At 48.3% G+C, this 26750-nt stretch overlaps 10 protein-coding genes across 10 annotated transcripts; 8 read left to right on the plus strand and 2 right to left on the minus strand.

The window, feature by feature from the left end:
- Window positions 1-516: 516 nt before the first annotated feature.
- J7337_009239 (uncharacterized protein) lies at window positions 517-2295 on the plus strand (the record flags this gene model as incomplete). Its single annotated transcript, XM_044826840.1, has 1 exon — window positions 517-2295. One exon carries the CDS (start codon window positions 517-519, stop codon window positions 2293-2295), a length of 1779 nt encoding a protein of 592 aa, XP_044677434.1.
- Window positions 2296-4895: 2600 nt separating this feature from the next.
- Window positions 4896-5354, plus strand: J7337_009240 (uncharacterized protein; the record flags this gene model as incomplete). Its single annotated transcript, XM_044826841.1, has 1 exon — window positions 4896-5354. The coding sequence occupies one exon, from the start codon at window positions 4896-4898 to the stop codon at window positions 5352-5354; it is 459 nt and encodes a 152-aa protein (XP_044677435.1).
- A 629-nt stretch (window positions 5355-5983) lies between these two features.
- On the plus strand, window positions 5984-7196 carry J7337_009241 (uncharacterized protein; the record flags this gene model as incomplete). The annotated part of the gene is made up of 3 exons (XM_044826842.1): window positions 5984-6409; window positions 6465-6958; window positions 7022-7196. The coding sequence occupies 3 exons, from the start codon at window positions 5984-5986 to the stop codon at window positions 7194-7196; spliced, it is 1095 nt and encodes a 364-aa protein (XP_044677436.1).
- Window positions 7197-9293: 2097 nt separating this feature from the next.
- On the plus strand, window positions 9294-10782 carry J7337_009242 (uncharacterized protein; the record flags this gene model as incomplete). The annotated part of the gene is made up of 2 exons (XM_044826843.1): window positions 9294-10088; window positions 10135-10782. 2 exons carry the CDS (start codon window positions 9294-9296, stop codon window positions 10780-10782), a joined length of 1443 nt encoding a protein of 480 aa, XP_044677437.1.
- A 1999-nt stretch (window positions 10783-12781) lies between these two features.
- J7337_009243 (uncharacterized protein) lies at window positions 12782-15185 on the minus strand (the record flags this gene model as incomplete). The annotated part of the gene is made up of 2 exons (XM_044826844.1): window positions 12782-14170; window positions 14244-15185. The coding sequence occupies 2 exons, from the start codon at window positions 15183-15185 to the stop codon at window positions 12782-12784; spliced, it is 2331 nt and encodes a 776-aa protein (XP_044677438.1).
- A 759-nt stretch (window positions 15186-15944) lies between these two features.
- On the plus strand, window positions 15945-16976 carry J7337_009244 (uncharacterized protein; the record flags this gene model as incomplete). The annotated part of the gene is made up of 1 exon (XM_044826845.1): window positions 15945-16976. The coding sequence occupies one exon, from the start codon at window positions 15945-15947 to the stop codon at window positions 16974-16976; it is 1032 nt and encodes a 343-aa protein (XP_044677439.1).
- Window positions 16977-18985: 2009 nt separating this feature from the next.
- Window positions 18986-19975, plus strand: J7337_009245 (uncharacterized protein; the record flags this gene model as incomplete). Its single annotated transcript, XM_044826846.1, has 2 exons — window positions 18986-19572; window positions 19762-19975. 2 exons carry the CDS (start codon window positions 18986-18988, stop codon window positions 19973-19975), a joined length of 801 nt encoding a protein of 266 aa, XP_044677440.1.
- A 1843-nt stretch (window positions 19976-21818) lies between these two features.
- On the minus strand, window positions 21819-22454 carry J7337_009246 (uncharacterized protein; the record flags this gene model as incomplete). The annotated part of the gene is made up of 1 exon (XM_044826847.1): window positions 21819-22454. One exon carries the CDS (start codon window positions 22452-22454, stop codon window positions 21819-21821), a length of 636 nt encoding a protein of 211 aa, XP_044677441.1.
- A 475-nt stretch (window positions 22455-22929) lies between these two features.
- J7337_009247 (uncharacterized protein) lies at window positions 22930-23844 on the plus strand (the record flags this gene model as incomplete). Its single annotated transcript, XM_044826848.1, has 2 exons — window positions 22930-23143; window positions 23192-23844. 2 exons carry the CDS (start codon window positions 22930-22932, stop codon window positions 23842-23844), a joined length of 867 nt encoding a protein of 288 aa, XP_044677442.1.
- A 928-nt stretch (window positions 23845-24772) lies between these two features.
- J7337_009248 (uncharacterized protein) lies at window positions 24773-25534 on the plus strand (the record flags this gene model as incomplete). Its single annotated transcript, XM_044826849.1, has 3 exons — window positions 24773-24780; window positions 24833-25130; window positions 25175-25534. The coding sequence occupies 3 exons, from the start codon at window positions 24773-24775 to the stop codon at window positions 25532-25534; spliced, it is 666 nt and encodes a 221-aa protein (XP_044677443.1).
- Window positions 25535-26750: the final 1216 nt, after the last annotated feature.

Consider the following 26750-nt stretch of genomic DNA (forward strand, 5'->3'; position numbering starts at 1 on the left):
CCACATTTGGAGGTTATTTCTTTGGTGACACTCTGGAGGTCATTGGCAGTGGAGGAGTCAAGGGAGTCTTGCCGTTGTGTCTCCTCACCTCCCCCATGGGGAGACAGTCATGTAAATCTGGGGTTTGCTCATCGGGCCGAGCATTGGCCAGTGAAACACCAAAAGTGGCGGAGATCAGCAGATGCTCATAAGCCATTGAGAAATGGAGATGAGGGATTAGACTTTGGAGTTCTCGTCGGTCCGGTTAAGGGCCAATCAATCTTCAGTCAGCTCGTCGGTCCGAGATTAAACCAATGATGTTGGAGTTGGAGACTCCGCCGACTTTGAGACAGGGATGGCTTGGGTTGCACGCGGAAATATCTCGTCGGTCCGACCGAGTGCTGCGGGGGAACCATCGTGATCTGGGTAAGATGAATGCGGGTGAATTACCATTAGACGATATTTAAATCTGCTCAGATCATTCTCTTTGCTGAAACACTTTCTGAAATAATTATTCTTCCTTTTTTCATCTTTACAATGACTGTCAGCAGACGCTCGAAACAATGGTGGAAGCAGGCCATCATCTACCAAATCTACCCTGCATCCTTCTGCGACTCCAACGGTGATGGCATGGGTGATCTCCAAGGCATCATATCCAAGCTGGACTATATCGCCAGCCTAGGCGTTGATGTCATCTGGGTATGTCCCATGTATGACAGCCCGCAGGTCGACATGGGCTATGATATCTCCAACTACGAAGATGTCTACGCCCCATACGGTACTCTCCAGGATATGGAAGAGTTGATCCGCAAGACACACGAAAAGGGCATGAAGATCATGCTCGATCTTGTAATTAACCATACTTCTGACAAACACGCTTGGTTTGAGGAGTCAAGACTCAGCAAAGACAGCCCCAAGCGCGATTGGTACATTTGGAGACCTGCCAAGTACTCTCCAGATGGCCAACGTCTTCCCCCAAATAACTGGCGCTCCAATTTCGGTGGCGGTAGTGTTTGGGAGTGGGACGAGACAACGGGGGAGTATTACCTACACCTCTTTGCCAAAGAACAGCCCGATCTCAATTGGGAGAACCCAGAGACCCGTCGGGCCATTTATGCTTCGTCAATGGAGTTTTGGCTCGACAGGGGCGTCGATGGCTTCAGAGTCGACACCGTCAACATGTACTCCAAGCTCCAAGACTTTCCCGACGCGCCGATCACCGACCCGAAAGCGAAATACCAACCTGCTGGTCTTCTCTACTGCAACGGACCCCGAATGCACGAGTTTCTCGGCGAGATGAACGAGATTCTCGAGCGGTATGGAGCTATTACAGTTGGAGAACTTCCTCACACACCGGATCTGGAAAAGGTCCTGAGATATGTTAGCGCGAAAGAGAAGCAGCTCAACATGGTATTCCAGTTTGATGTTGTGGATATCGGGTTTGGAAAGACACATAAGTACGAGACGACACCCAAGAATTATACACTCCCTCAGCTGAAAGATGCTGTTGGGAGGACGCAGAGTCTGATTCAGGGGACTGATGCTTGGACGACTGTGTTTATGGAGAACCATGATCAGGCACGCTCTGTATCACGATTCACAAACGATAGTCCAGAGTACCGAGTCGCAGGTGCCAAGCTTCTTGCTTTGCTGCAGTCTTGTCTGAGTGGTACACAATATGTCTACCAAGGACAGGAAATTGGGTCCGTCAACGCACCAAAGGAGAGCTACCCATTGGAGAACTACCTCGATATCGAGAGTTACCAATTCCTCGACATAGTCAAGGAGCGATCAAACGATGAACAAGAGATCGACAAGGCCTTCAATGCTCTTCAACACCTAGCTCGAGATCACGCCCGCATCCCCATCTGCTGGAGTGACGCCAAGCACGGCGGTTTCTCCGAAGCAGCAGGCCAAGACGCCAAAGAACCCTGGATGCAAGCCCATCCTCTATCACGCGAGATCAACGTCGCATCTCAGCTGAAGGATCCAAACAGCGTGCTATCATTTTGGAAGAAAGCGCTGCATTTCAGAAAAGAGCTTTCTGATCTGATGGTGTATGGAGATTATAAGCTTATCCGAAGGGAGGACCCTGATGTTTTCGCTTTTGTCAAGGAGTCGCAGGTTGATGATTCCAAGGTTGCGGTTGTTTTGAACTTTAGTACTGAGGAGAAGACTTTGAGTCCTCTGACCGGTGAAGAGCTTGCTGTTAGTGGACAGGATGTCAAGTTGGTACCTATTATGTCGACACATTCTGGAAAAGAGCAGACTGGTGTTTTGTCGCCGTTTGAGGGAAGAGTTTACTTGGTTACTTAGTCGTGCCATAGAGGTAAAAATAAAGAGCGTTTGCAAGTTACTATCAGGGGTATATGCCATGAAACGCGAGGCAAGCCTGCAGACCAAGGTTATATATACGTTTTGTGTGCTGATTAGACTCGCACCAGTAAATCCTCTAACCAAACTCATCAAAGGCTTGCGCCGCCACTATCGGACTCCTACCCCCACTAGAATTAGCTATGAGCCACCCCTGTAACTCGCTCGTCCATCTGCGCATCTAGAAAGCTCGGTAGCTGTTCCTCAGCAGGCGGCCTAATCCACGATGAATCTTGACACAGCGGAATCCTATCTCCAGCCTCTAAAACAAGGTCTTGCGATTCCGGCCTATCATCGCTCGGCTTCAAGATGATCAAATCAGATGTGCCCGCTGCCTTGAATCTTTCCCCTGCGATTTCACCTTGCACTGACCATTTTAATTGATGTGAGACACGGATGTTGTATATCTGGAGTGAGTGCGTGAACTCGGATTGTACAGATGTCCAGTGTTGAGGGAAGCCTGTCTTCTGACCGATGCGCAGGTTGATTATTTTTCCAATATCGATGGGTTGAGAGTCTGCTGTAAATGGGATCCGTATTGCTTCTCCGTGCTGCTTGATGGCTTGATTAACTCCGAGGTCGATCTCTATGCTTTCTGGGATTTTTAAACCCGCGTGGCAAATAATCGTCGTAGTAGTGACAATAGAGACGTTTGCAGATCCAAGCTTGACATCCTGTGCTACATCTCGAATAACTTCGGTAGTTTCTTCCCAGTCCGGCGCCACCCAAAGCCTAAAAGGCATCGGTGTTGGGTTATCCAGCTGAACAACCTTTGGCACCTCCACGAACAAGTCAAACGTCAACGTAGGATCCTTCGAACTATGAAGAGATTGTTTGATCTTGTCTTTCCAAGAGGCCTTCACATCTCTCATTCCAGGAATAAGCCGATGGCTCGAAACTGCACGCCGATAGTAATAGCGTTTAAGCTGAAAGTCTGCAATGGGAGAATCTGGAGTGACACATATGACTTTGAAAGGAAATGTTGCCTCCAGTACTTCTTCATGACCTTGGACAGTCATTGTGATCTTCGCTTTGATCACATATTCAATGACTGCCGCCATATTCTTCGTCCGAAGCATATACGATGGTGGCATATGATTCACGGGACCCAAAAGTGTAGAATCATTGACGTATTTCGGAAGCTGTACTGTAAACGGCCATTTATGTGTGTGTTTTGACGACTCGATATGTATAGGGCCCTTGAAGACGAGCTTTGGACGATAGCACAGGTCGAAAAGGCCTCGATATTCTTGAGAACTATTGCCGATGACTCCGATCGTTCTCCCTCGTCCAAACATGCAAATACTAACAGATGCGTCGGGGCTTATCGTTTGAAACTGTCGAAACACATGGCCGGTGATGATATCACCGGGAATGTACGTATCTCTTTCCAGGCTGATGCCCAGCAATGGGCCGGATCGGAGAGGTGTATGGATGTTCATGGTACGATTGATTGGTGTTAGTGGTTGAGTGAGAGACGAAGCTAAGAAGTCGCTTTTAATGTATTGAGATTAGACAAAAACGCCTTCATTCGTTATCAGTTGATGAAGCACGGTCGGCTGCCCCGTGAGGCGCAATGCTCAGACCAAGGCTGAATGCTAGAGTTGTCCAATCGCAAGCGCGTATAGGACCCTCTTTTGGGGGCCAAAGTGATGAGAGTGTCTCTTGGCTCGTGCCAAGCGATCCCTGGCGTAGCGAGTTTCAGATGCAAGCTTCGCCAAAGCCAGAGTACAGGGTATCCCAGAACGAATTTCTTCAAGAATATGCAAGACCTCCTCACGACTCTCTTTTATACGTTTAGCTAGAGGGCTCACGAGATCACGCTCAGTAAATAAGAGTTTATCATTCTTTCCGCGGTGCAAATAGATCATCCCGACACGCTGTCCGAAGTCCGGGCTGACCGGAGGCTGCTAACACTGCTTCTTCGCATGATTAGTCGCAGCCAAATTAATCAAGTTACAACAACACGAAATGGTATGCTGCAGAGGAATTGTAAAATTTCAATATTTATTGTTATTAGCTTTTAAAGATATCAAATAAAAATTTATTATCTTGACAATATCACCACTGAACGGCTAGTTTTATTGTAGTGAACTCGCGATTTGGTGATAATCGGCAATAATTAATAATCATGATGATACCCACTTGGATTTACATAACTCTGCCGGTCGGAGTCGTACAAGTCGCGGCAGGTGGGTCAGCAGGGTCTAGAATTGAAACCGAACCTCTGAATAATTACTGAATGGTGTATAAATCGTTGGGACAGGAAATTGAGTTGGGACAGAGACTTGTGATGAGATTCAAGTTCGTTGAGGTCAAGGCCCACGTCAAGATGGCGAGAGGCGTTGAGAAACGATTGAATAACCACTTCTATACTTGCCCAAGCCTCTCAACAGCTGTCTTATAAAGCAGGCGAGTCGAATCCATTGTGGATAAAAATGCAGGTTCTTCCACTTACCAGACGAGCTCATCATTCACTTCTCTTTCACCATATCACTCAAAGACAACCTCAATCTCTCTTGCAACGCAATTCAACGTTCAAAATGCCTCTCTGGAACATCTATCACACTGAGGGCACCTTCGCCTCCCAGGAGACCCGAGACAAGCTCGCCCAAGACATCACCAAGATCTACACCTTCGGCGAAAAAGGTCTTCCCGCCTTCTACGTCGTCGTCCAGTTCATCCCCCTTCCCGCAGGCCATGTCTTTGTCGGCGGTGAAGCCAGAGACGAGAAACCCTTCGTCAGACTGGTAATCCAGCATATGGCTGTTCACAGTCATGAGGGTGTTCACATGGACGACTTTCCTAAGCAGTTCAGCGATTACATCAACGCTACGATCAAGCCATACATTGCTGATAAGGGTTACGACTGGGAGGTCACCGTCACTGATACCCAGCGCGACTTTTGGAGGTTTAATGGAATTGCGCCGCCTCCTTGGAGGAGTGCGGCGGAGAGGGCTTGGGCTCGAGGCGGTCGCCCCTCAGAATGGGAGGAGAAATAAGGAGCGGTATGATGTAGACGTGGGAGCTGGTGATACAATCAGCTTAGTCTGTTCATAGTCCTTCGTCGATGGATCAATAACTCCGCATGCCGCTTTGGAAAATGGCCCATTGGAGGATAACACTCGCTGTATAATTCCAATACAATCCAACGCAAGTTGCCTGGCGGCAGGCTTCGAGTTTCTAGTCAAGAGTGATTATAAATCCATGCTCTATGGCTGCCGAGTTCCGAAAGACGAACTAACCAGATGAACAGTCCTGACAAACAATTTCCGGTATAATTCCGTCAGTGCCGTGTCAGTACGTAGGTATTCCTCCGCACTTTGGGGTTTTTAGTAGGGCCCCACTGGTAAAGCTCACTATAACGTTACAATAAAGTTTATTACCAAGGATTTGGTGTATACACAAGCCAGCTAGTCGTTATCTCCTCACGGCCTCGCGTAGATTCTTCCCGAGACCCTTGTATTTATAATCACCGTTGACGATCACTACGTTTTAAAGCATTCAATGTTAGCCAAACCCGGCAGAAACATGAAGCAATAATTATTTCAGTTCAAAGTTATATAGCCTTTTGTCTTATCACATAATTTTCACAGACGATCCCGTACCAAAATCCCAACCGCTGATAACAATGCCACGTCCAGAAACCTACCGGGCATTCAGACGCACTACAGGCGATCTTCCGAGGACCATTGAACTGTCCACTGAAAGTATACCAAGGGAGCTCGGACGAAATGATGTGTTGATCAAGATTCATGCTGTGTCTCTCAACTTTCGAGATGTTGCTATGCTGAACGGCCGGTATCCGATGGAAGCAGAAGAGCGAGGCATTCCATGCTCCGACGCTGCCGCAGAGGTTGTCGCAATTGGATCAGCAGTCAGAGAATTCTCTACCAGAGATCATGTATCGGTCATATTTGACCTTAATAATATGACGGGGTACGAAGATAAGTCTCATTATTCCCTTGGCAGCGACACGGCTGGTGTTCTCCGCGAATACGCTATTTATCAGGACAAGCATTTGGTGCACTTACCCAAGTACCTACCATGGGAAGAGGTAAGACATAATGAGCCCAATAGTCTTAATTCCTACTGACACGCTGTTTATCAAGGCGGCTACTATCACCTGCGCTGGTGTCACAGCTTGGAACTCTCTCGACGGCCTGACTACAGGTTCCAAGGCTCGGAGCGCCCTGTTACAAGGTTTGATCTTCATCAATGGTCGATCCATGATACTAACAAGTGAGATAGGCACTGGAGGCGTCAGCATGTTTGCTTTGCTGATCTGTGTTGCGGCGGGCATCCAACCAATCATCACATCTTCGTCCGACGAGAAGCTTCAAGCAATCAAGAAACTCGGCTCTCAAGTCCATGGCATCAACTATAAAACAACCCGAGACCAAGCATCGGAAGTCAGTCGCCTGACAGATAGCCAGGGCGTCGATTTTGTTGTCAACAACACCGGCCCTGCCTCCATTCCCCAGGATATCAGCTTCTTGCGCCAACGAGGCGGCACTGTATCCTTGGTTGGCTTCCTGGATGGAACTGGTGGTGATTGGCAACCTGCTGCTATTATGGCACTTATGGGAAAATCTGCTCGAATCAAGTGAGTTAATGGCCTCTCGGAACTTTGTTCATTGAGAACGCGCATTGACAGATGACATTCTAGGGGCATTGCGACTGGCTCTAAGGATGACTATTTGAGCCTAAATAGGTTCCTAGAGGAGAACAAGGTTTCCCTTGCTCCGCTTGTGGATCGCATTTTCTCATTCGAAGAGTCGCCAGCAGCTTTCGACTATCTCTACTCTGGCAAGCATGTAGGAAAGGTTGTGATCAAGATCTAGCCCAAATTCGCTGTTATATTTCAGAGGACCAAGCAGTAGTCAATCACAGACTGCTTTGCCGAACATGCTTACGAGAGAATTCAGCACTTCTGTATAACATATCGCCATCACCAATAACCATGCGTCCGTGATCGACTACCTATGTTTCTAACATTGAAAATACCCTGGTCTTAGGGCAAAGCTCCTGACCTTCTAAGTTGTCTTATGAGTCTCGGTTGCCCGATCTAATACTGCCTAAACTACTGCAATATGATAGATATCCCTCCGGGGGCTCCTGGCGGAGGGCCTGTTCTCGCTCCGCTCGTGCGGGTGACCTCTACACCATGATAATTGCTACCTTAACCTCTCGAATACGGATATTTGGATGAACTCATGTCGTTCGGCCTCAGCAGACCACTTCACGTATGATTCGTCGCAAGGATCTCCCGGTTTCTCTTTTCTAGATCCTATAGTCTTTAGTGATATACACGCATATCCCGGAATTCCCGTCGTTGACCCGAAGAAATCCAATCATGAAACAAGTAGCCAATATGCACTAATGAAACGAAGAAAAACTCTAGAATAAATCGCGCATAAGACCATGTTAAAGCTAGGATCTGCAATCGGGACGTGCATATGCCCCAACGCGAGCATTATCCAATTCGAGTTTTTATTACCCCTTGCCAAGTAAACTGATACGAGAATAATTGGTCTTATTGCTGAAACGTATAGTGATTGAGGCCTTCTCCTATTCCTTGTTCAATGGGGAAGGTTACCGTCAATGATCTGCTGATTGATGTCAGTGCATCGGGGTGACTTACTCGTGCCTGTATCCGGATTGGTCTGACGTGTAGATCTTTGCCGGAGAGTGGTAAGCTGAAGCGCCGCGCAAGCAGTGACCAGAAAGATTAGCCGAAAATGTCCGTTATCAGCATGCGTGGAATTTCTAGAAGGAATTAAAGTGAGCGGAATGACATAACTCGGCATAGTGGCGTAGATCTACCGCGCGTATGCCGACAACCATCCTCTGCTCTACCTTCAGTGATCATTTTGGTGATATTCACTGTACCATTTGCCAAGTATGATAGTTTAATCACGTCTGGGGAGTATCCGCCTTCCCCATGGGGGCTCCTAAGAATTCTGGTTCTCATCACTAATGAAAACTCGTTGAATCTCACGACTCCAGACTTGGGGACCTGATTTCGCAAAGCATTTGCATTCGTCGACATTTGTCTGGTGATTAGAGGGGATCAGGGACTCGAAATGTGGGTTATTATGGAGATTTGACTCTGGTGATGGAGTTTGCCAAGGCGAGAATGGAGATACGTTAGTCATAGTAATGATGAGCCCATAATATGCCAAGAATTGGTCAAAGTTTGCCTCGCGTTCATGAGGTCTTCTTAATCAATAACAAGAATATTGGCAGAAAAAGAAATAAAGAAAAACACGAAAAGAGATAGTTCATAGACTACTGACGCGCCTCATATCTCGGTATCAATCTCGACGTCGTGTTAACGTTGGCGGCTAAATGAGGCTCAAATTCCTAGACGCGTCAAGACACGGCATTGACGTCAACCCCGGCGATGCCGAGCGACAAGAAAAGCACAGACTTTACTACTTCGGTCTAATTTCCATCACTCGAAGGCCGTCCAGCAAAAGGGCAGTGCACTCTCTGGTCAGAATCCGACTGGCGCGGACAACTTCCTCTGTGGATATCACCTCAACGTCTCACTCAAAGTGACCGAGTCTGGCCGAACGAGTGAATTCCTATAGACCGATGTGGAAACGTTTCATAAACCCCCATGGGGCTTCCGTGCCTGGGGCGATATCCGCCGAGAATGGGTCTAATGCAGCCTTGATTTCAGCGGCGATACTAGGGACTCTTTACCCCAATCAAGAATCCGCTGGCATGACGTCTCAGTGTCTTTCGCCCAGCCCCTATCCTGTCGGACCATGGCTGCGCTATTTTGTACATACCGTGAGGCGAGTGGTATAAAGTTGGGTCGAATTCCTTCTGTATTTGCTTCTTCAGCTTCTAGCCCTTCATTCAGCTACATCCACATCATAACTTGTCAATTGTCCAGGTGACAATCATCATTCAGCATCACTACAGCAAACATGGAGAAGGACAACGTCACCAAAACTGCTGGACAGTTCCACGATCCCAGCTCTGATAGCGATGGCCTCAAGCATGAAATTAGCTCTCAAGAGGGTCACGGCCATGACTTCCAGACTGTTCAAGAGTCTGCTGACAACACCAACATTTACTCCCAAGGCGGCAAGAACTTTCGAACTCTCAAACGATGGGATACCATCTTTATCCTCTTCGCTAATCAGATCGGTCTCGGTATCTTGTCTCTGCCCTCGACACTCAAGACCCTCGGTCTCGTTCCCGGTATCATCGCCCTCATCGGCATCGGTGTCATTTCGTGGTATACGGCATATGAGCTATTGCAATACTACAGATTACACCCTCAGGTGCTGAATATCGTCGATATGACCCGATTTGTCGGTGGAAGAACCCTAGAGAGCATCACAGGTGTCATGATGATGATCCAAGTCATCTTTGTCGCAGCCTCAGCTATGGTCACCCTGTCAATTGCCCTCAACACAATCAGCAGCCATGCAGCTTGCACAGTTGTCTTTATCTTCATCTCATGCGCAGCCTGCTACATCTTTTGCATTCCCCGCACTACCAAGTTCGTGTCGCACCTTGGTATCCCCAATGCTCTGAGCGTTTTGGCTGCGTGCATTCTCGTCATGGTTGTTCTTGGTGTTCAGGGTCCCAAAGGTGTTGATAACATGTCTGAGTGGAAGAGGGAAATTGTCATTGTTGGAAACCCTACTTTCCGAGACGGTCTCAATGCTTGCTTGAAGATTGTTTTTGCGTATGCTGCTAATCTGAGCTTTGTGGTAAGTACAGCTACCAAAGAAGCATGATCTTTACTAACAGTGACAGGGCTACCTTGCTGAGATGACCAATCCTCTCGAAGACTTCAAGTTCTGTTTGACAGTCCTCGAATGCGGTTCCATGACCATGTATGTCGTTTTCGCCGTCATCTTCTACTGTCTCGGAGCCGAATATACAACCTCTCCCATTCTGGGATCTACCTCGACAACCTTTGCCAAGGCTGCTTTCGGCATCGCCCTCCCTGCTATTTTCGCTACCGGCCTTGCTTACGGTCACATTGGATCCAAGTACATCTTTGTTAATGTCATGAGATGGACTGGTAATCTCAACGAAGTCACCTCCAACTCTGTCAAATCTTGGTCAACCTGGATCGCTTCCGTCACTGGCTTCTGGATCGTCGTATTCATTCTATCCAACGCTATCCCTGTCTTTGACTCGATCCTTTCAATCACATCTGCGACAACAATCTCTTGGTTCACTTACGGTTTCAGTGCCGTCTTTTGGTTCCACATGAACCAAGGTCAATACTTCCGTGATTGGAAGAAGATATCTTTGACAATTGTCAACGCTCTCCTTATCATCATGTCACTATTCATGAACGCAGCTGGTCTGTGGGCATCCATCACCGAACTTCTTGACATCTTCAACTCTGATGGTGGCGTTCGTGGTGTCTTCTCTTGCGGAGACAATTCATAGGATGTTATTAACTCTTCTTGTACTATAGACCTTCCAATTAGCGTTTTCCCAACTACATGGCAATTTCATCGTTCATTCATTTGGTCTACCTGTCCCCAAGGTCTGAATTGGCCGTGATGCAATGGAGGTATTGTTCGTGATGATTCGAGCGGAGGAAATGGCAATTCTCCCTAGAGTGACTCCTGTACCATGCTGTGTCGGCGATGTAATGCGACGCGAAGTTAGCCTAGGCTCAGTCTTTGCGTGTTGAATTGACCTAATGCAGCCGTGGTTCCGCCAACTTCTAGCAACTTCTAGGCCCACGGGAACACGGGAATAACGCTGTCGTGTTCCAGGCCAGATAAAGTTCGGAAAAGTGCGTCTTGGCACGAGCGATAACAGGCACAGGAGACTTTGGCGTGCGCCCTTAATTGACATTAAACGTCGATAGCTAAAAATGCGCCTTCTGGGTGACATTTGTGATACCCACCGAGGAAAAGGCTGAGCAAAAGCATGTAGATATAAGACTCGTATTTTCTTAATCGAGAATTCAATGTAAATACCTTCATCTTCATTCTTTTCTTCATCGAAATGACTCCCAACATGTCTTCCCCGCCTTTCACCATTCGCAGCCACCAACCCGGTGACATGGGTTACATAACCTACAGACACGGTGCAGTCTACGCCCAAGAATACGGCTTCAACTATCGTTTCGAATCGCTTATTTCAAGAATTACTGCCGACTTCCTCGATAATTTTAAGCCCGACCTAGAAGGCTGTTGGATTGCTGAAAAAGACGGGTCATTCCTCGGCTGCATCATGTTGGTTCAGGACAAAAAGCCCAAAACCGCAAAGCTACGACTGCTATTGGTGGATGAAAGCGCAAGAGGTCTTGGCGTCGGAACGGCCTTGATCCAGAAATGCATCGATTTCGCGAGAGGAGCGGGGTATGAGCACATTGATCTTTGGACTCAAAGTATCCTCGAGGGCGCGCGTCGACTATATAAGAGGGCAGGGTTCGAAATGATTGAGACGCAGAATCACAATGATTGGGGCGTTGAATTGACAGGGGAGTTCTGGACGCTAACACTGTGAGGGCTGATCGGGGTTGGGAAAGACTAGACTCAAAAGCGCGATCGATGTTGGTACAATTCAATAAACTTCCATCACCAGCTTGCCGTATTCCCGTTCCAAAAGGCCATGTGCCTCGCAGGATTGCACCTAAGCTGTTGGTGACAAAACTTCAATAGCTACCGACAACAAAACCCAAGCAATCCCCCATAAAATGCACGAAAAGACTGGTTTAAAGCAAGGTGGAGTATGCCCACACAAAGCCGCCCCGAATGCCGTCCTGAGGGCGCGCCTTCCTCAACCACGCACGCAAATGGAAAGCCCACGTGGCAGACAAGCTTAAATGCCGACGACCAATGGCAGAGACTGCGTTGTCCGAAAAGGGAAAATCATGATGACGAGGGACTGTGCAGGTAGGGAGATGTTAGTGTTAGTTCGAAAAGACTGGGGATGACTTGCCTCGAGAAGATCCGAGCGATATTAACGTCTGTTAGTATTAGTCTGCAGCGGAGAAGGACACGACAGCGGCTGAACTCACTTCCGAGGGACAGGAAGTAGGCTTTGTTGCCCGACTTGACGGCATCAGCGCCCATGCTTTAACCCAAATACAGAGCGCTCAGAGTGGCTAATCAGTCACGAAGTTGGGACGTTGCCACTGCTGTTGGACAACAATCGCATCGGCATCAGCGGCTAAGATGCGTCTGTCCATTGACCTAGTTTCACGCGTCACTGTGTTCGAGAGAAATTGCCATTAACTATGTCCTACGGCTTTGGATTGCTGCTTCAAGTTCGTACTCTTATTTGACTCAGTGTTGAACTGACTAAACACTGTGTTTATGTGTGTTGAAACCTTGACAAAAAGCTTGTATCCCATCTGCACAACAGTCTGGTTGGTTGTAGATTCCGATCATAGAGAATTGCGGAATTACCCTCTCAACCACCTAATACATCACATCAATTGACTATTCTCCAGAGAACGAGCCAAAGAAACAATATTGTCGGTACGGAATTCTCCTTGCCCAGAGTAACCCCCGTTGCCCTTTGGTTGCTGGATCCTTTCAGAATCACTATCGGCGGATACGTCGGCCTTGGCTGAATCTCGACGCTCAATAAATTCCAGTACGGTACCAGTTTCGCTCTCAGACAAAAAGAACTGCCGAAAACCAGTAGCCAAATCTACGCTTGGCGTGTTGGCAGTAGTAGTCCACCCTCTGTCCCTGATGGCAGTGAAGATGGGATCGACAGCTTTTACTTCCATAGCAATATGATGAACATGTGATCTCGATTTACGACTTAGCAGTTTCGAAAAGACAGAAGCAGGGGAAAGGCCCTCAGTCAGGATGAGAACTCGCTGTTGGTCTTGTGGAAGTCCCATAACGTGCATCAGCCCGTCATCTTGTCCTTCAGGAGCAGAGCCAGCATTGACAGTGAACGTACGAAGATGCGTAAATCCCAGCATTTTCTCGTGAAACACCTTTTTAGGAGCAGTGTCGGACATGATTGAGGCGTAATGGTCCAGCTGAATCGTTGAGCCGATCACAGAGCCCAATGCATAGGAAGGACAGGTAAACATATCCTTTGGCGGTTCCTGAGGTGGTGCTTGACAAAGACTCATGGGATATCCAACTTGTTCAGGTTCAAGGATAAGTTCCGTCAACTCATGATCGACAATTAGCTCCTGGAAAGCGATTGACTCGGCTCTGAGAACTTCTCTTGCCTTTTGCAAGTTATAGACGGAGAGTTGTACCGAAAGACCAATATCTGCTTGAGATGCGTCGTCTGGAACTTGGACGATGCTGATTGTTGGGTCATCTGACCCTGGGAGTTGAAACAAAGTCCGATCGACATTCGATTTGGCATTGTATAGTGTCGTGATTGCCCTCGTAGCCCGTTCGAGATCCGAAGTCCTCATCGTGAGATGGGCCATTCTCTTAACCCCAAGGAGATTCGCCGGGCCGTCCTTTCTGCGGGCCACAGCTAGGTCCCTACACGCCTGCCAGGCAGCAAGGTTTCCCTGGTGATAACCCGCCCTGGAAAGAGCTGCACGAACAAAAGCTTTGGTGTCAGCAGCAGATGCTTCCAGATTGGACACGGCATACCCCTTCAGCGCGAGGCCGCTGCAGGCTCGCATGAAGAGATTTGCGGTTCCCGAATTGGTAACCCATTCTGGGAGCATGTAAATTGATGCCGAGTCGAGCTGTCTTGCGACATCTTGGACACATTCTCCGCGATCAAAAACGTTGTTGGCACCGGCGATGATGAATCGACTTCCGAGAGGAGCTTGGGCAAAGGTTTCATCAGCCAAAGTAGAGATAACTCTCGATGTCAAAACATAGCGCTGAGCGCAAGGAACAAAAACCTCTCCCCTGGCACAAGCGAGAAAGTTGATGAGGTGCTTCTCATCAGTTGACCCAATCTCCCGCGTTACGTGAGAGTCCTGCCTGGCCGAGTCCTGCTTCGAAGCTTCTCGCGTCATTGCCCTGAAGGCTGCCGTTGTTAACAGCTGTGCGACGGGCCCTGTCAATGGCACCACAATCGATGCCATCATCGTTGATCAGGAAGCCGTACTGGCTGGAGATTCCCACAACTCTGCCGATGCCTAGTTCCTCGGCAGCGAGAGCAAATGTGGTGCCAACACATCCGAAACCCTGAATCATCAACCTGACCTTACCAATGAGGTCTGGTCTCTGATGGGTCAGAACCTCCTTGAGAGTGGTTGCCATGACGTAGCCAACACAATATTCTTCTAGAGACCATCCAGTTGCGTTGGAGCTCTCTTTGAGAAGAGATGCGACATCGTCAGGGGGTGAACCGCCACCGAGCGAGTTGCGGAGTGCATCTAATGCAGTCGTAGTACCTGAAGGACAATATGCTCTGGCGTGTTGATCAATGATGGCATGGTCAGTATTGATGTCCGCTCCAGTTCCCCAGTACCGAGCGATGATATTGGCATTATCGCGGATAAAGCGCTCCAAGACATGAGGAGCTTGAGGGTGCTGGGGGGAGAACCGAATGCCGCCTTTTGCACCAACGACCTGTGGCTGACAGCTCACAGCCAGCTTCAGACTCATGGACTGAGCTACGTCGCGGACTTCATCGAGCGTTGTACGCTCATGTAGAAACAAGCCGCCGCCAGAGAGACTAGGCACGGGCGCGTCAATGACTATCCAGCCTTCGGCTTCGGATAGTTCGTCTGCCCAGTGCCAGACGCAGCGTCCGTCCATAACAGTGTAGCTAGGGATTCTATCATTTGGAGATTTCTCAACTGCGCCATCGGCCACGGGTGTGTTGTTTGTTTTGCGATCCACGACTCCATAGGTGGAAGCGCCTGGCTCAGACGGAATATCGGCCATGATCAGATGTCAAGTTTTCCAATGAATTGAATAAGTGAATGTAAGATGTTAAAGTGGTGCTGATTACGCACTCATCTCGCAGCAGCTCTTGTCTTCTTGTAGTCGATAAGCTTAATCCGAGTTTTCGAACAGCATCAAGCCTTTGCCGTCCCCGAACAGAGAGTTTATGCGCTCTTCAAGCATGCCGCGTGTGCGATAATCCGATCAGGACAGTATATCACAACTGCCGAAAACAAGATCCGCGGAAGTTATGTGACAAGTCATTTTGATAACGCTCGTCGAAACGGTTGCAAACATGAACAGCCGGTGCCAATATCCTCATGCCGTCATCACTTCAATGCATCCACGGAGTTAGAAACTCGAATCACATCGCGGGAACAAGAAATTGCTGCCTAATTATGGAGATCAAGGTTCAACAGTCTTGTACACATGTTTCAGATACTATGTAGAGGGTGTCATCTCATAATCTTGTTATCATGCGGCTTCACTTTCGCCCGCGTCCCGGCAACTGACCTTGATTCATGCATTTCCCTCTGAGATCAAACTAGGAACCCCGTGCTTGAGTTGGAGTTACCTTGGTCCGACTAAGAAGCCTCCCGAATACGAGTGCGTTACGACGTTGACTCCAAATGACTATATAATACCGTGATTCAAAGGACCATTATGACGCTCACATGAGTACCAAGCATTGAAGCCTGATGCACATCAACAAGACTTGATACTCTATCACTACATTTCCCTCGCACGTCCGTCGTCAACATGGGTTCTAACGTCAATTCTTACCAGGATGTTGCCGGTATCTTCAACTCCTACATCGCTGCTTGCAGCATCGCAGCTGCTTGGGAAGTCGGGCTTCTCGATCAAGTCCGCAACACCAACGCTGTAAATTTTGATAAGGTCGCAACTAGTCATGATCTCGATCAGAGATCTATGCGTGGCCTAGTCGCTGCACTCGTCACCTCTGGCATTGTCCAATATGATGGCGAAAGCATCAACCCAGGAAGACTCTTTGAAGATGCCTTTGTGACCAAAGGTCTCTTCCATTGGCTTACTCTTGGTTCCGGCAGTGTCTTCACTCGTATGCAGCATATGCTGCATAACAAGAATCGAAAGGGAAACTTCTTTTCTCGAGATTCCGCTGCCATTGCTTTTGCATGTCGCGATGCGAATGAGCAATTCATCGACCCGGTCTTCTTACAGGCTGTGTCGTCAACCGGGATCAGCTTCACTTCTGCTGTGGACCTTGGAAGTGGCAGCGGTGCTCGGCTGATGCAAATCCTCGACCGGTATCCTGACAGCACTGCCATCGGAGTCGATATCGCCGGTCCGGCAATTCAACTTGCCACCGCGGATGCCGAAAAGCGCGGCTATGGCGGGCGAGTTACCTTTCTCGAAGGCGACGCAACGAATCTACATTATCGCCCAGAGTTTGCAAATGTCGACTTGATAATGTCATTCCTCATGGGTCATGACTTCTGGCCTCGCGGAAACTGTATCAAGTCGTTGAGAATGTTGCGAGACGCCTTTCCAAAGGTTCAAAGGTTCTTTCTCTGCGACACTATGAGAATCCTGGTGGACAACCCCAAGACGCGATATGCCGTGTCGGAGGAAAATGTACCCATCTTCACTCTGGGGTTTGAGTTTGGGCATGCACTTATGGATGTCACCCTGCCAACAGTCGAGGATTGGGAGGACGTCTTTGAGGCTGGCGGTTGGCGATGCCTACGCCGACATTGCATGATGCCACCCTCACTCACGATGCTTTTCGAGTTGGAGCCCCTGCATGAATGAAACCTCGGATAATGGCCTCGAGTTCCTTGAATTCCTCGAGTTGAACAACGAGCATATGCTGGGATGAGTTCCGAGTGGTTGACTAAATACGGATATTTCCATAGCATATAAATACCAGAGCTTCATGGCAGAAACTTACTACACCAATGGGATCAGTTTGGTTTAAATGGAACGGAGTTTTAGTATCATGTAACGTGTCGTGGTCCACTGATGCATCACGAAGCCCTCAGACGTGATCTGAGTGGCCGACTTACGAGTGCCGGAACTCGGAAAGCAACCTCAATCTTAATTTCACGATTTTAGATGCTTAGGGGTTAAGCGGACTCCGGAAATATGTACTGGCGAGTTTCTTTAGAGAACTAAGATTGCCATGTCGTTATCTCGCTAAATATACTCCTTTGGCGACTTGGAGTTGATGTAGAGGATTACATCTACGCATCATATTGGCCAAGCCTCTGAGATGCCTAGCGCCAAAATCTGAGTGGGTGATAAGAGAACCTTGAAGTATCTATGTACTAAAATGATACCGTGTAGTGAACTAAAATTGCCCTCCAGCTGTGTCGTCTGATCAGGTTTTGCATAATGGCGCATACATATCTCTCCACGTAGGAGCCAGAACTTTATGCCCCGGGCCCTGGGAGTATACTACAGAGTCATTCACTCATTGTAGTCTTGAAGCATTCATTGCTAAGAATAAACAGCCGATATCAGTTCTGGAAAGTTCCAGGCTGGTTGATATCGGCTTGTGTGACTCTGTAGGGTGTAGGCCCCAGATAGCGTACAGGGCGAAGGTAGTAGGCCTCCTGTCACTGTATGTTAGACTGTGAAAACTTAGAAGTGTCGCTGTATTTGTCTTTCTATATATGCCTCACTCCTACTTCTGTCATCAAAATTCCCCAAGACCCTGACATCTTCTTATCTAGCTCCTCTCTTAACTGTTTTATTTTCGCCGCCTTTATCGGTTTACATTCTGAGTATATTATCCATCAAGAAGAAATTCCGAAAAGACGCCATGTTGTTTTTCTCTCGCTACGAAATCGAAATACCCAACGTGGACGTTTTAACCTATTTGTTCAGTATGTTGTCAGAATGCTCTTGGCTTTAACTTGTTGACCTTGATTACAGGATCTTCTGCTATTCGAAACGATGGCTTTGTCTTTCTCGATGCAGAAAATCCGACCGATGGAATATCTAAAGAACAGTTAGAAGAACGCGTAAAAAGGCTTGCTGGTGGTCTTCGCAAGACCATTGGGTTGCAGAAAAATGATGTGGTTCTTGCATTTACTGAGAATTCTGTGCGTTTCAACTTATTTCTGCAAGGAACATTCTAATTGCCACAGATATGGTACCCCGTCATTGTACTAGCAGCGATCTGTGCTGGGGGAGTTTTCACAGGAGCGAGTCCTGTATACACCTCAATGGGCAAGGGGGTCGAGTGCCATCACTCTGATGAGTCAATACATTAACATATAAGCAGAGCTGACCCGCCACCTTCAGACCTCGGGAGCAAAATGCATCTTCACCGACCTACAGCGCCTCGATACAGCCGTGCAGGCAGCCAATATCGTGGGTTTACCAGAAACATCCATAGTTCTAGTTGATCAGACCAGCGAAATCAAGCCTTGTGGCTACCATGGGATATATGACCTGTTGGACGTTGTTTACTCCTGGGAGGTTATCCATGACCGAGAGGTGTTGGCTGATAAGTAAGTTGTCCCATTTGAGAAGTAATCCATCTCTTACCAATTTCAGGACTGCGGTTCTCAATTTTAGCAGCGGTACTACCGGAGATCCCAAAGCATGCATGATAACCCACCGCAACCTTGTTGCAAATTCGGAACAGCAATTATACCTGGATAATGTCGCCTCCTCGAGATCGCCAGATTCAAAACGCACTCTTCCACGCATTCACTGCGCCTTTCTACCACTCTATCACGCAAGTAAGTTCTCCAGCTAAATATTTGTCCTCTACTAATGGCAGATCAGGCGGTTTAATCACTTATTGCATCATGAACGTTCGGTCATACTGTACAACGGCTATCATGCGAAAGTTTAACCTCAAGCTCTTTCTTGATACAATCCAGCGTCTCCACGTCACAGATCTGCTGCTGGCTCCCCCGGTTGTTTTAATGCTGACCAAAAGTGATATCATATCTCAGTATGATCTCTCCAGTGTGGAATTGATGTTTTGCGGGGGAGCTCCTCTCCAACCAGAGCTGTCAAAAAAGCTAGAAGCCGTTTTCAATGGCGGAAAAGTCCACCTCCGCCAAGGATGGGGAATGACAGAGGCCACAATGGCTGTCACTCTGTTCGCCCCAGATGAATTTGATGTCTCGCATGCAGGTGTTGGATATCTCGTTCCGAGTATGCAAATGAAGATACTCAAAGATGATGGTCAAATGGCTGGATACGATGAAGAGGGAGAAGCACTGATTAGAGGACCAAACGTCTTCAAGGGATATTACAGAAACCCAGAGGCATCGAGGGAGATCCTAGAGGGTGGGTGGCTCAAGACTGGAGATATTGTCACGATGGACAAGGGTGGACTCTTAAAAATTGTCGATCGCAAGAAGGTCAGTACAACTCTCTATCAAGAGTATGTGATACGGTTTTGACAGCAGTTACAGGAGCTCATCAAAGTGAAGGGCTTTCAGGTAGCCCCGTCCGAGATTGAGGGGGTCATTCTCGAACATGAGCATGTCATAGACTGTGCAGTCGTCCGAGTGATCAGGTCAGTGTTTGCTTCATTTTTAAGGGACTCGCGGATGCTGACTCGACATCGTAGAGATGGACGAGAACATCCACTAGCATTTGTTGTACGCAGTGATGACAAGATCACTGCTGCAGATGTCATGGTATTCGTGGAAGCGCGGCTCTCGGCACACAAGAAGCCTACTGGAGGAATCTTATTTGTGAATGACATACCTAAATCACCATCGGGCAAGATTCTGCGCCGGATGCTACAAGCACCGGCATCTAAGGGGAAAGCTCATCTCTAAGCTCGGAGGTTTGTACATGGCAGCGTCACGAGACGGAAGCTTGGCATTAATAAACCTTCACAGTATCATGTTGATTATTAGTTTCATTGGCTAAATAGTGCCGAGTGGCTATGTATGAAACGGAACTTAATTTATTCTTGGCTTTGATGGATACGCTAGGAACGGGCCATTGACGCCCGAGGTGACCTTGCCTCATGCCGAATAACCTTGAACTCATTCGGGCCGATTTCATCTAACATTCGGGCTCTTATCTGCAAAGCAGACTGCAAGCTGACCCTAAACCCGCGATTTTATAAAGCTGGATGAGAGTTTTTGAAACAGTAGTGCATGCGCGCCTCAAACTGGAGAAATTCTCTAGAACATGGTTGCATCAGAAGAGGGCTCAGTGGCCTTGCAGAGTTGTAGTGAATTAGAAAGAATCCAGTGTAGTGAACCGGTATGATGAGACAAGAGTAGTAGTGCGATAGACTGATTCGGTGATGAACTCAGTGCCACTCTTCCCCATGTTCCTCCGTAAGGAAACAGCCAGTGAAATATCCAACCATCGGCTCCAGTCTACCGAAGAAGCGCAACCACATCATCATCTTTACGCGATGAGAGTGTTCCCGTAAAGGAAAATGACAATAGCATCACGAACCCCGGAGGTTCCACTGCGGCCAATGTGTCAACCCTGGCCCTAATGGAGACAGATTGCCGTTGAGCCTGTTTAAGATACCCCGGATCCCCGGCAAGACACCCTGAGTCGGCTATTGGCTCATCTTTAACCCGGACATATAAAATACACCCGTAGAATGGAACTTTGCTGTGGGTTGTCTTCGATAGTGCATGCATTAGCGGTCTCTGTACGAAGTTTTCCCTAATTTTCTCGTTTGAGTTCTTATAGTTTTTATCGAAATCTGCACTGAGGGTCAAACCATATTCTGTAACCTAATTGCCGTAATGATTGGTCCTGTTATCTCTTGGAAACCCTTGGACCATTCAGTAGGGATTCCAGCTGCCTTGACCAGATTGGCCATTGCGATGCCAGCGGAGTGGGATTCCTAGACAGTCACAGGATGACGCAACTGCCTGCCGGAAGTCATGAGCCTACCCTGGCGCATGCTTTGCTAATGGGCGCGTGGTACTTGTTTTCCGATACCACTCTAATCAAGGTTCTGCCGCGAAACCTTGTAAAATCCGTCTCGCCAAACAGTTTGACAGTCCAACCGGCAAAGTAGCGGTGGACCTATGCAAAGCTAATACGCATTGCCTTGGCCTCGCTGATGGAAGCTTTCGGAGTGGCACGTGTCACCTAGGAGTACTCGAGGTGTTTGCCACAGGGTGACGCCCAGAAGAGTCACGTCTGTTCTTTAAAGAATTGTTGCGGGACCTCAAAAAGTGTACTTTTGCTGCCGAGATAGCGGCGTAAAGCTGAAGATTCACTAGTTGTATGAAGACATGTATGATATCAACATTTGGTATTATGACTACCCCGTTGACCCGTCCACCGTAGAGGTGCACTTTCCTAATGTCCTGGTGAACACGTGGAAATCCACATTTCCATTAAGCTTATCACCGTGACCAATGACTGAGGGCCTGTCGTCCAAGAAGGGAATAAGTGTGATGGTGGGAAATCTGTAGGTAGGAAGATGTTAGTGTTGGTTCGGAAAGGTTGGGAATGACTAACCTCAAGACAAGGGACAAGCGAAATCAGCGTACAGTCGGCATTGAGGCGGAGAAGAGCGACAAGGCAGAAGCTAAGCCGACAACAGAAACAAAAGCAGTGATCTTTGTTGGCCGACACTTGATGCTGTCAAAGCAGTCATGGTAAAGGTCTTGTTTTTGCCAACCACGGACGGCGAACTCAGAGCGCCGGCTCGCCTATATGCAAGTCGTAGCCTGAGTTGGAGATTTGTCGCATCTTGGTGTGATTCATCAAAACACGGTTGAAGTCATCTGGGCGGTCGGAAAACACCTGGAAAAATACTCTCTTGCAGTTCCAGGCTTCTCGAACACGGTCCGCCAGCACGTCAATGGAGCCACTGGTTTGAGCACCCATAAACCCTCCCTCGGCGCTCGAGACGTACCACTCTTCGTCGTTGTGGTCGCCGGCGGTGCTGTTTGCGTAGCGTGTCTGGAGTTGTGGAGCGGCGTCTAGGACGCGGGTGATGACACAGGACACGCCTGGTGGGATAGTTCGTCTGTGTTCTCCTTCAGTGGCGGGGTGCTCGTAGGAGCTGCCACACAGCTGACAGCAGTTGTCGGGATCATGTTTTGGGACGGGATGGTCTTGTGCACTGTCTCCAGGATTGGTCTCGACAGCAAGGACCGAGGACGTCTGGTTTGTCTCCCTGTAAAAGACTTCCAGTTCACGCTTGGCCTTGGCCAAAGCTACCTCGAGATCTTGCATCTTGCGGCGATCGGCCTCGCTAGGGGAGGTGTTGGGCGCCCGCTCACGACTGGTTCCAGCCTGCTGCTGGTTGATGAGCCGGGAAGACATGTTGAAGGGGGCTCAAGAGAAAATGAACAGTAAAAACGGTCGTTGTTGGGAGGCTTCGTGGCTTGCGATGGTGATGCGTGATGTTGTTTTGGGAAAACCTCAGAAAACAATTTGATGTAACAGCGAAAGCCTTCTTTACATTTCTCATTTTTGTAGGGCAATTTTGCTGAAGCTTGCAGTGGCGGTGGTAATTCGCAGTAGCCGCCACTTCAGGCTTCGATTGAGCGAGTATGAAAGCTTAAAATTACGCCAGAAAGTAATTTTGGTGGAAGAGATGAGTAACTGTAGCTCCACGAAAGCTTCCGTAGTAGATAATAAAACTTGTTACAATTAAACTTTCAAAGCTTCATGCATCGAAATGAGTATTGAAGTATAAATATCCCGCGGCTCGTCTACACAAACCCACCATTGAAAATATCCACAAACAACACCGCCAAACAGAAAGCCCAATTAAACAGCTTCAAACCGAGCCAGTATGCGTTTTACTTCATCCCTTGTTTTGCTGCAGGGCATCTGGCTTTGTGCAGCTAGGCCGGTGGACCTTCAACCAGCTACATTGACAACAATCACAGATGAGATACTGACCTCGCAAGATGTGGTCAGTGGAATTGAGGAGTGGTTGAGACACAAATCCTCTAGAAAATGTAAGGACACCGATAACGGTCTCCGTGGAGGCAAGTCTGAGCAGGGTAGGTTATCCAGACGCGCGAAGAGAAGCCCAGACTAATTTGCGATAGGGATTGATAAGCCGCAAACTCCCCTTGACAGGGGGAAATTCTGTGAATCTGGGAAGCTTCATCACAAGGTCAACGGTACCGTGTCAAATGGGACCATCGGGGATGGGAAGTCGAATGGCGAACCGGATGCTAAATCGAAAGTCGATTCCAAGATCAACTCGAGCGAGTCAAATCCCATATCGAATAGCACCAATGGGCATAAAAAGCCTTTGGAATGGCATAACAAAAGATGCTTTGGGACATACCAATTTGGCAAACACAAGGACATCTACCCTATCTCACAACAGAATTACGCAGGATTTGCTTGTCCGGAGACGGAGTCAAAGATGATCAAGAAGGATGACAACAGTACATTCATCTCGTACCAACGATGGATATACGGCGCGCCTTACCTATACAACGTCTACTGGAAGGACCTTTGTGAACTGGAGAACGGCAAGACCGAGCAGGATGTTACGGATCCATTGGAAGAGGGATGGGAACCTGGGGCACGTGTCTGTCAGGAATCTCTCACGAAAGCGTACAGGGGCTGCGATAATGAGGGAGCAGGCGGATCATTGCAGGCAGGCTGTCTGGTGTATGAGTTTCAGGCAAGGGACAAAGACAAAAAGGCTGTTCCTTGGCCATGGATGGGCGGGGGGATTTCTGATTAAATTGGGGATGTTGAAAGAAGATCGTTTTGCGCGATCAGCAACATGGGAACTCTTGTGACTAGACAGCTTAGACGCAATTGACTGCGATTTATTTCTTCTATTAACTGACTGTAGGGAGACTGTTCCTGATCAACGTGGACGATAAAATGAGGGGAATCCCAGAGCAATCTTCAAGAGTAGCCAATCAGTTAGGAGGTGACGGCACCAAATCCAACCCCACCTATCACCTGACTTTTGCACCATAAACCTTTGGCTGGCGTTTAGTCCTAGGCCCCTTGAACAACCATGTTTAGAACAAAGCTCCTCCGGCCAGGTCTTCGTTTTCAGCACTCGGCCAAGAAGATTCCTATGGTCTACTGCCTAAGCTATTCGACTGCGTCATCTCCGAGATCACCCCGCGCTTTTCCCCGTCGTGGCTTCGAGATAATTGACTCTTCTGTATTAGTGGAAGAGGAAAGGCTGCCCTTCTACAGGCGTCAGGACTACTACCCCGTGCGCATCGGCCAGGTGATTAAGGAAACTTATCAGGTAGTAGCAAAACTGGGCTACGGCACGAGTTCAACTGTATGGTTATCTCGAGATCTTAGGTATGCACTTCGTCTTTGTAAGTCTCGCTGACATCAAGCCAGAGACGGAAGGTTCTGGGTGTTAAAGGTCCATATCAATACACTTGAACACAATCAAGAGCTGGTTATCTATAAGCACCTGTCTAAGCTGAGTCTAGATCACGCTGGTCGGGAGCATGTACGAGAAGTTCGAGACACATTCAAGCTGAGGGGTCCACATGGTGAGCATGAAGTCTTTGTTATGTCGCCCTTTGGGATGAGTCTTTGTATTCTACAGGAATTGCAGAAAGATAGAATCTGCCAGCAAACTCTTGTTACATCTGCTCTCGACCAGACATTGCTTGGGCTCAATTATCTTCACGATGCTGATGTGATTCATACGGGTAACGTTCACCCCAACTATAACATAATCCAGCTGACAGTGCAGACATTCACTCGAACAATCTTCTTGTTGCATTAACCGACAACTCAATCCTCTCTACTGTGGAGAAAAATGAGCTTCACCGGCCCTCAGCGCGAAAGTTTGTCGACGAAACTGTCATTCACGTCTCGCAGTATATACTGGGAGGTGCTGGGGCTCTCACAATCTGCGATCTCGGACAGGCACGCATCGGCAAGGTGCACCGGGGCAACGCAATGCCGCTACCATATCGTGCTCCTGAAGTCATTCTCGGCATGACTTGGGGTAATTCGGTGGATGTTTGGAGCGTGGGCCTTTTAGTAAGAGACTTCCATCTCGTTCCCGGCAGGACTGACCACCTTAGGCCTGGGACCTTTTGCACAAGCACGGGATCTTCCGTGTGTACGACAAATCTGAAGAGCTTAATGATGCTTATCATCTGGCGGCGATAACTGCGCTACTTGGACCGCCGCCGGATGTTTTCCTCAGGAGGAGCGACAAGACACGCAAGTACTGGGATGCTGAGGGGAAATGGCATGGCCCAGTTCCTCTCCCGTCTGAGGGCGGGCTGCAATCTCTGGAAATGAACTTGTCTGGGGAGGATAGAGATCGATTTAGAGAATTTATGGCCGGCCTACTTACCTGGCTTCCGGAGGATCGGCTTAGTAGTGCCGAGGCATACTTTCACCCCTGGCTAAGGGGAGAACTTGGCGTTGAACAATAATTGCATAAATAATTCCTGCTTTCAAGAATGTGAATGGAGTTATTAATGTCTATCTCCGCGTAGTCTACGGTGTTTGCGCTGCACAACTTGGGACGTGGCGAGAAAGCCGGACTGTTTCATCCTTTTTAATCGGAAGGGAGACGGAGGTGTGAAGCCGAACTCGGGTTCACGGAACGGAGGAGACCCAAAGACTTGGGCAAAACCCTTCTCACTGTAAAATTGGAAATCAAGTAGTATTTCCGCACTAGGATTTGGTAGACTGACATGAGAAGAGTCTCGAGCTTAAGCTGGGGTGATGCAGGTGCCGAGGCTTCTAAGAAAGTGTGGAGTGAGTTGTTGGATAAACTATAAATAAAGCCACAGGTTATATCTTATATTTACTCTCAAGATTTAGACGCGTTTCGACCAGAATCTAGATAGGTTATTGAGGTCACTCAACGCGAGGTGGAGAGGCATATGGGGGTCAAATCCGATGAGCCCAGACTCTTATTGGATCGCATCTGAGTCGCCTTAGGATCTGCGACTACGTCACAACAGTGAACACTTGCTAATGCAGTGAAAGGTTCTTCCCGCGCCCAAGCCGCTGCTAGTATCCCCACCAACACGACCGAATACCATTCCACTTCACGCCCACCGACCCGAACCCCCTTGCGCGTAGTGGCTGGACCCGAGCCATGATGGCGCAGAACTTCACTCCTCTAGCGCATGTAGAGTCCACTCCACTTCCGCCTTCGGAACTCAATCTGCGCCTCTCCCGAAACAGGCTGCCGAGATGGGGTCTCCGCCACCAAGATCGTCACACCCCGCGGTGCCACGCCCTGTTCACAGGTCTAGCTTTTGTCGGATTAGACTTTGGTACGAATCCACGTGTCCTTCCTCACGAAGCACGCGTCTGTGGTGTCGGTCCAATAAGATGGGGGTTCGTGTCCGAATTGGGGAATCCTTGTTCCTGGAGGAGGAAGGCTAAGCCCATGTTTCTCCGTCGGCAATTACGCTGCTTGGGAGGACGAGGACAGTAGATAATTTGATGAATAGACGATAAAAATACTTGAGTAATTTGTTACAAAACTCAATGAATAGTGAGGACCTGTAAAAACTATCGTAGCTTAGACGAACTTGGTCACATTGCTCCAACATACTGTTCTCCTTTCATATGCGATCGCCTCAGACACTCCATACCTCGTTTCGACCCCCAAAAATTTACTTCTCTCTCATC

This window comes from Fusarium musae, chromosome 7 (genome assembly GCF_019915245.1).
Source record: "Fusarium musae strain F31 chromosome 7, whole genome shotgun sequence".
Classification (NCBI taxonomy): domain Eukaryota; kingdom Fungi; phylum Ascomycota; class Sordariomycetes; order Hypocreales; family Nectriaceae; genus Fusarium; species Fusarium musae.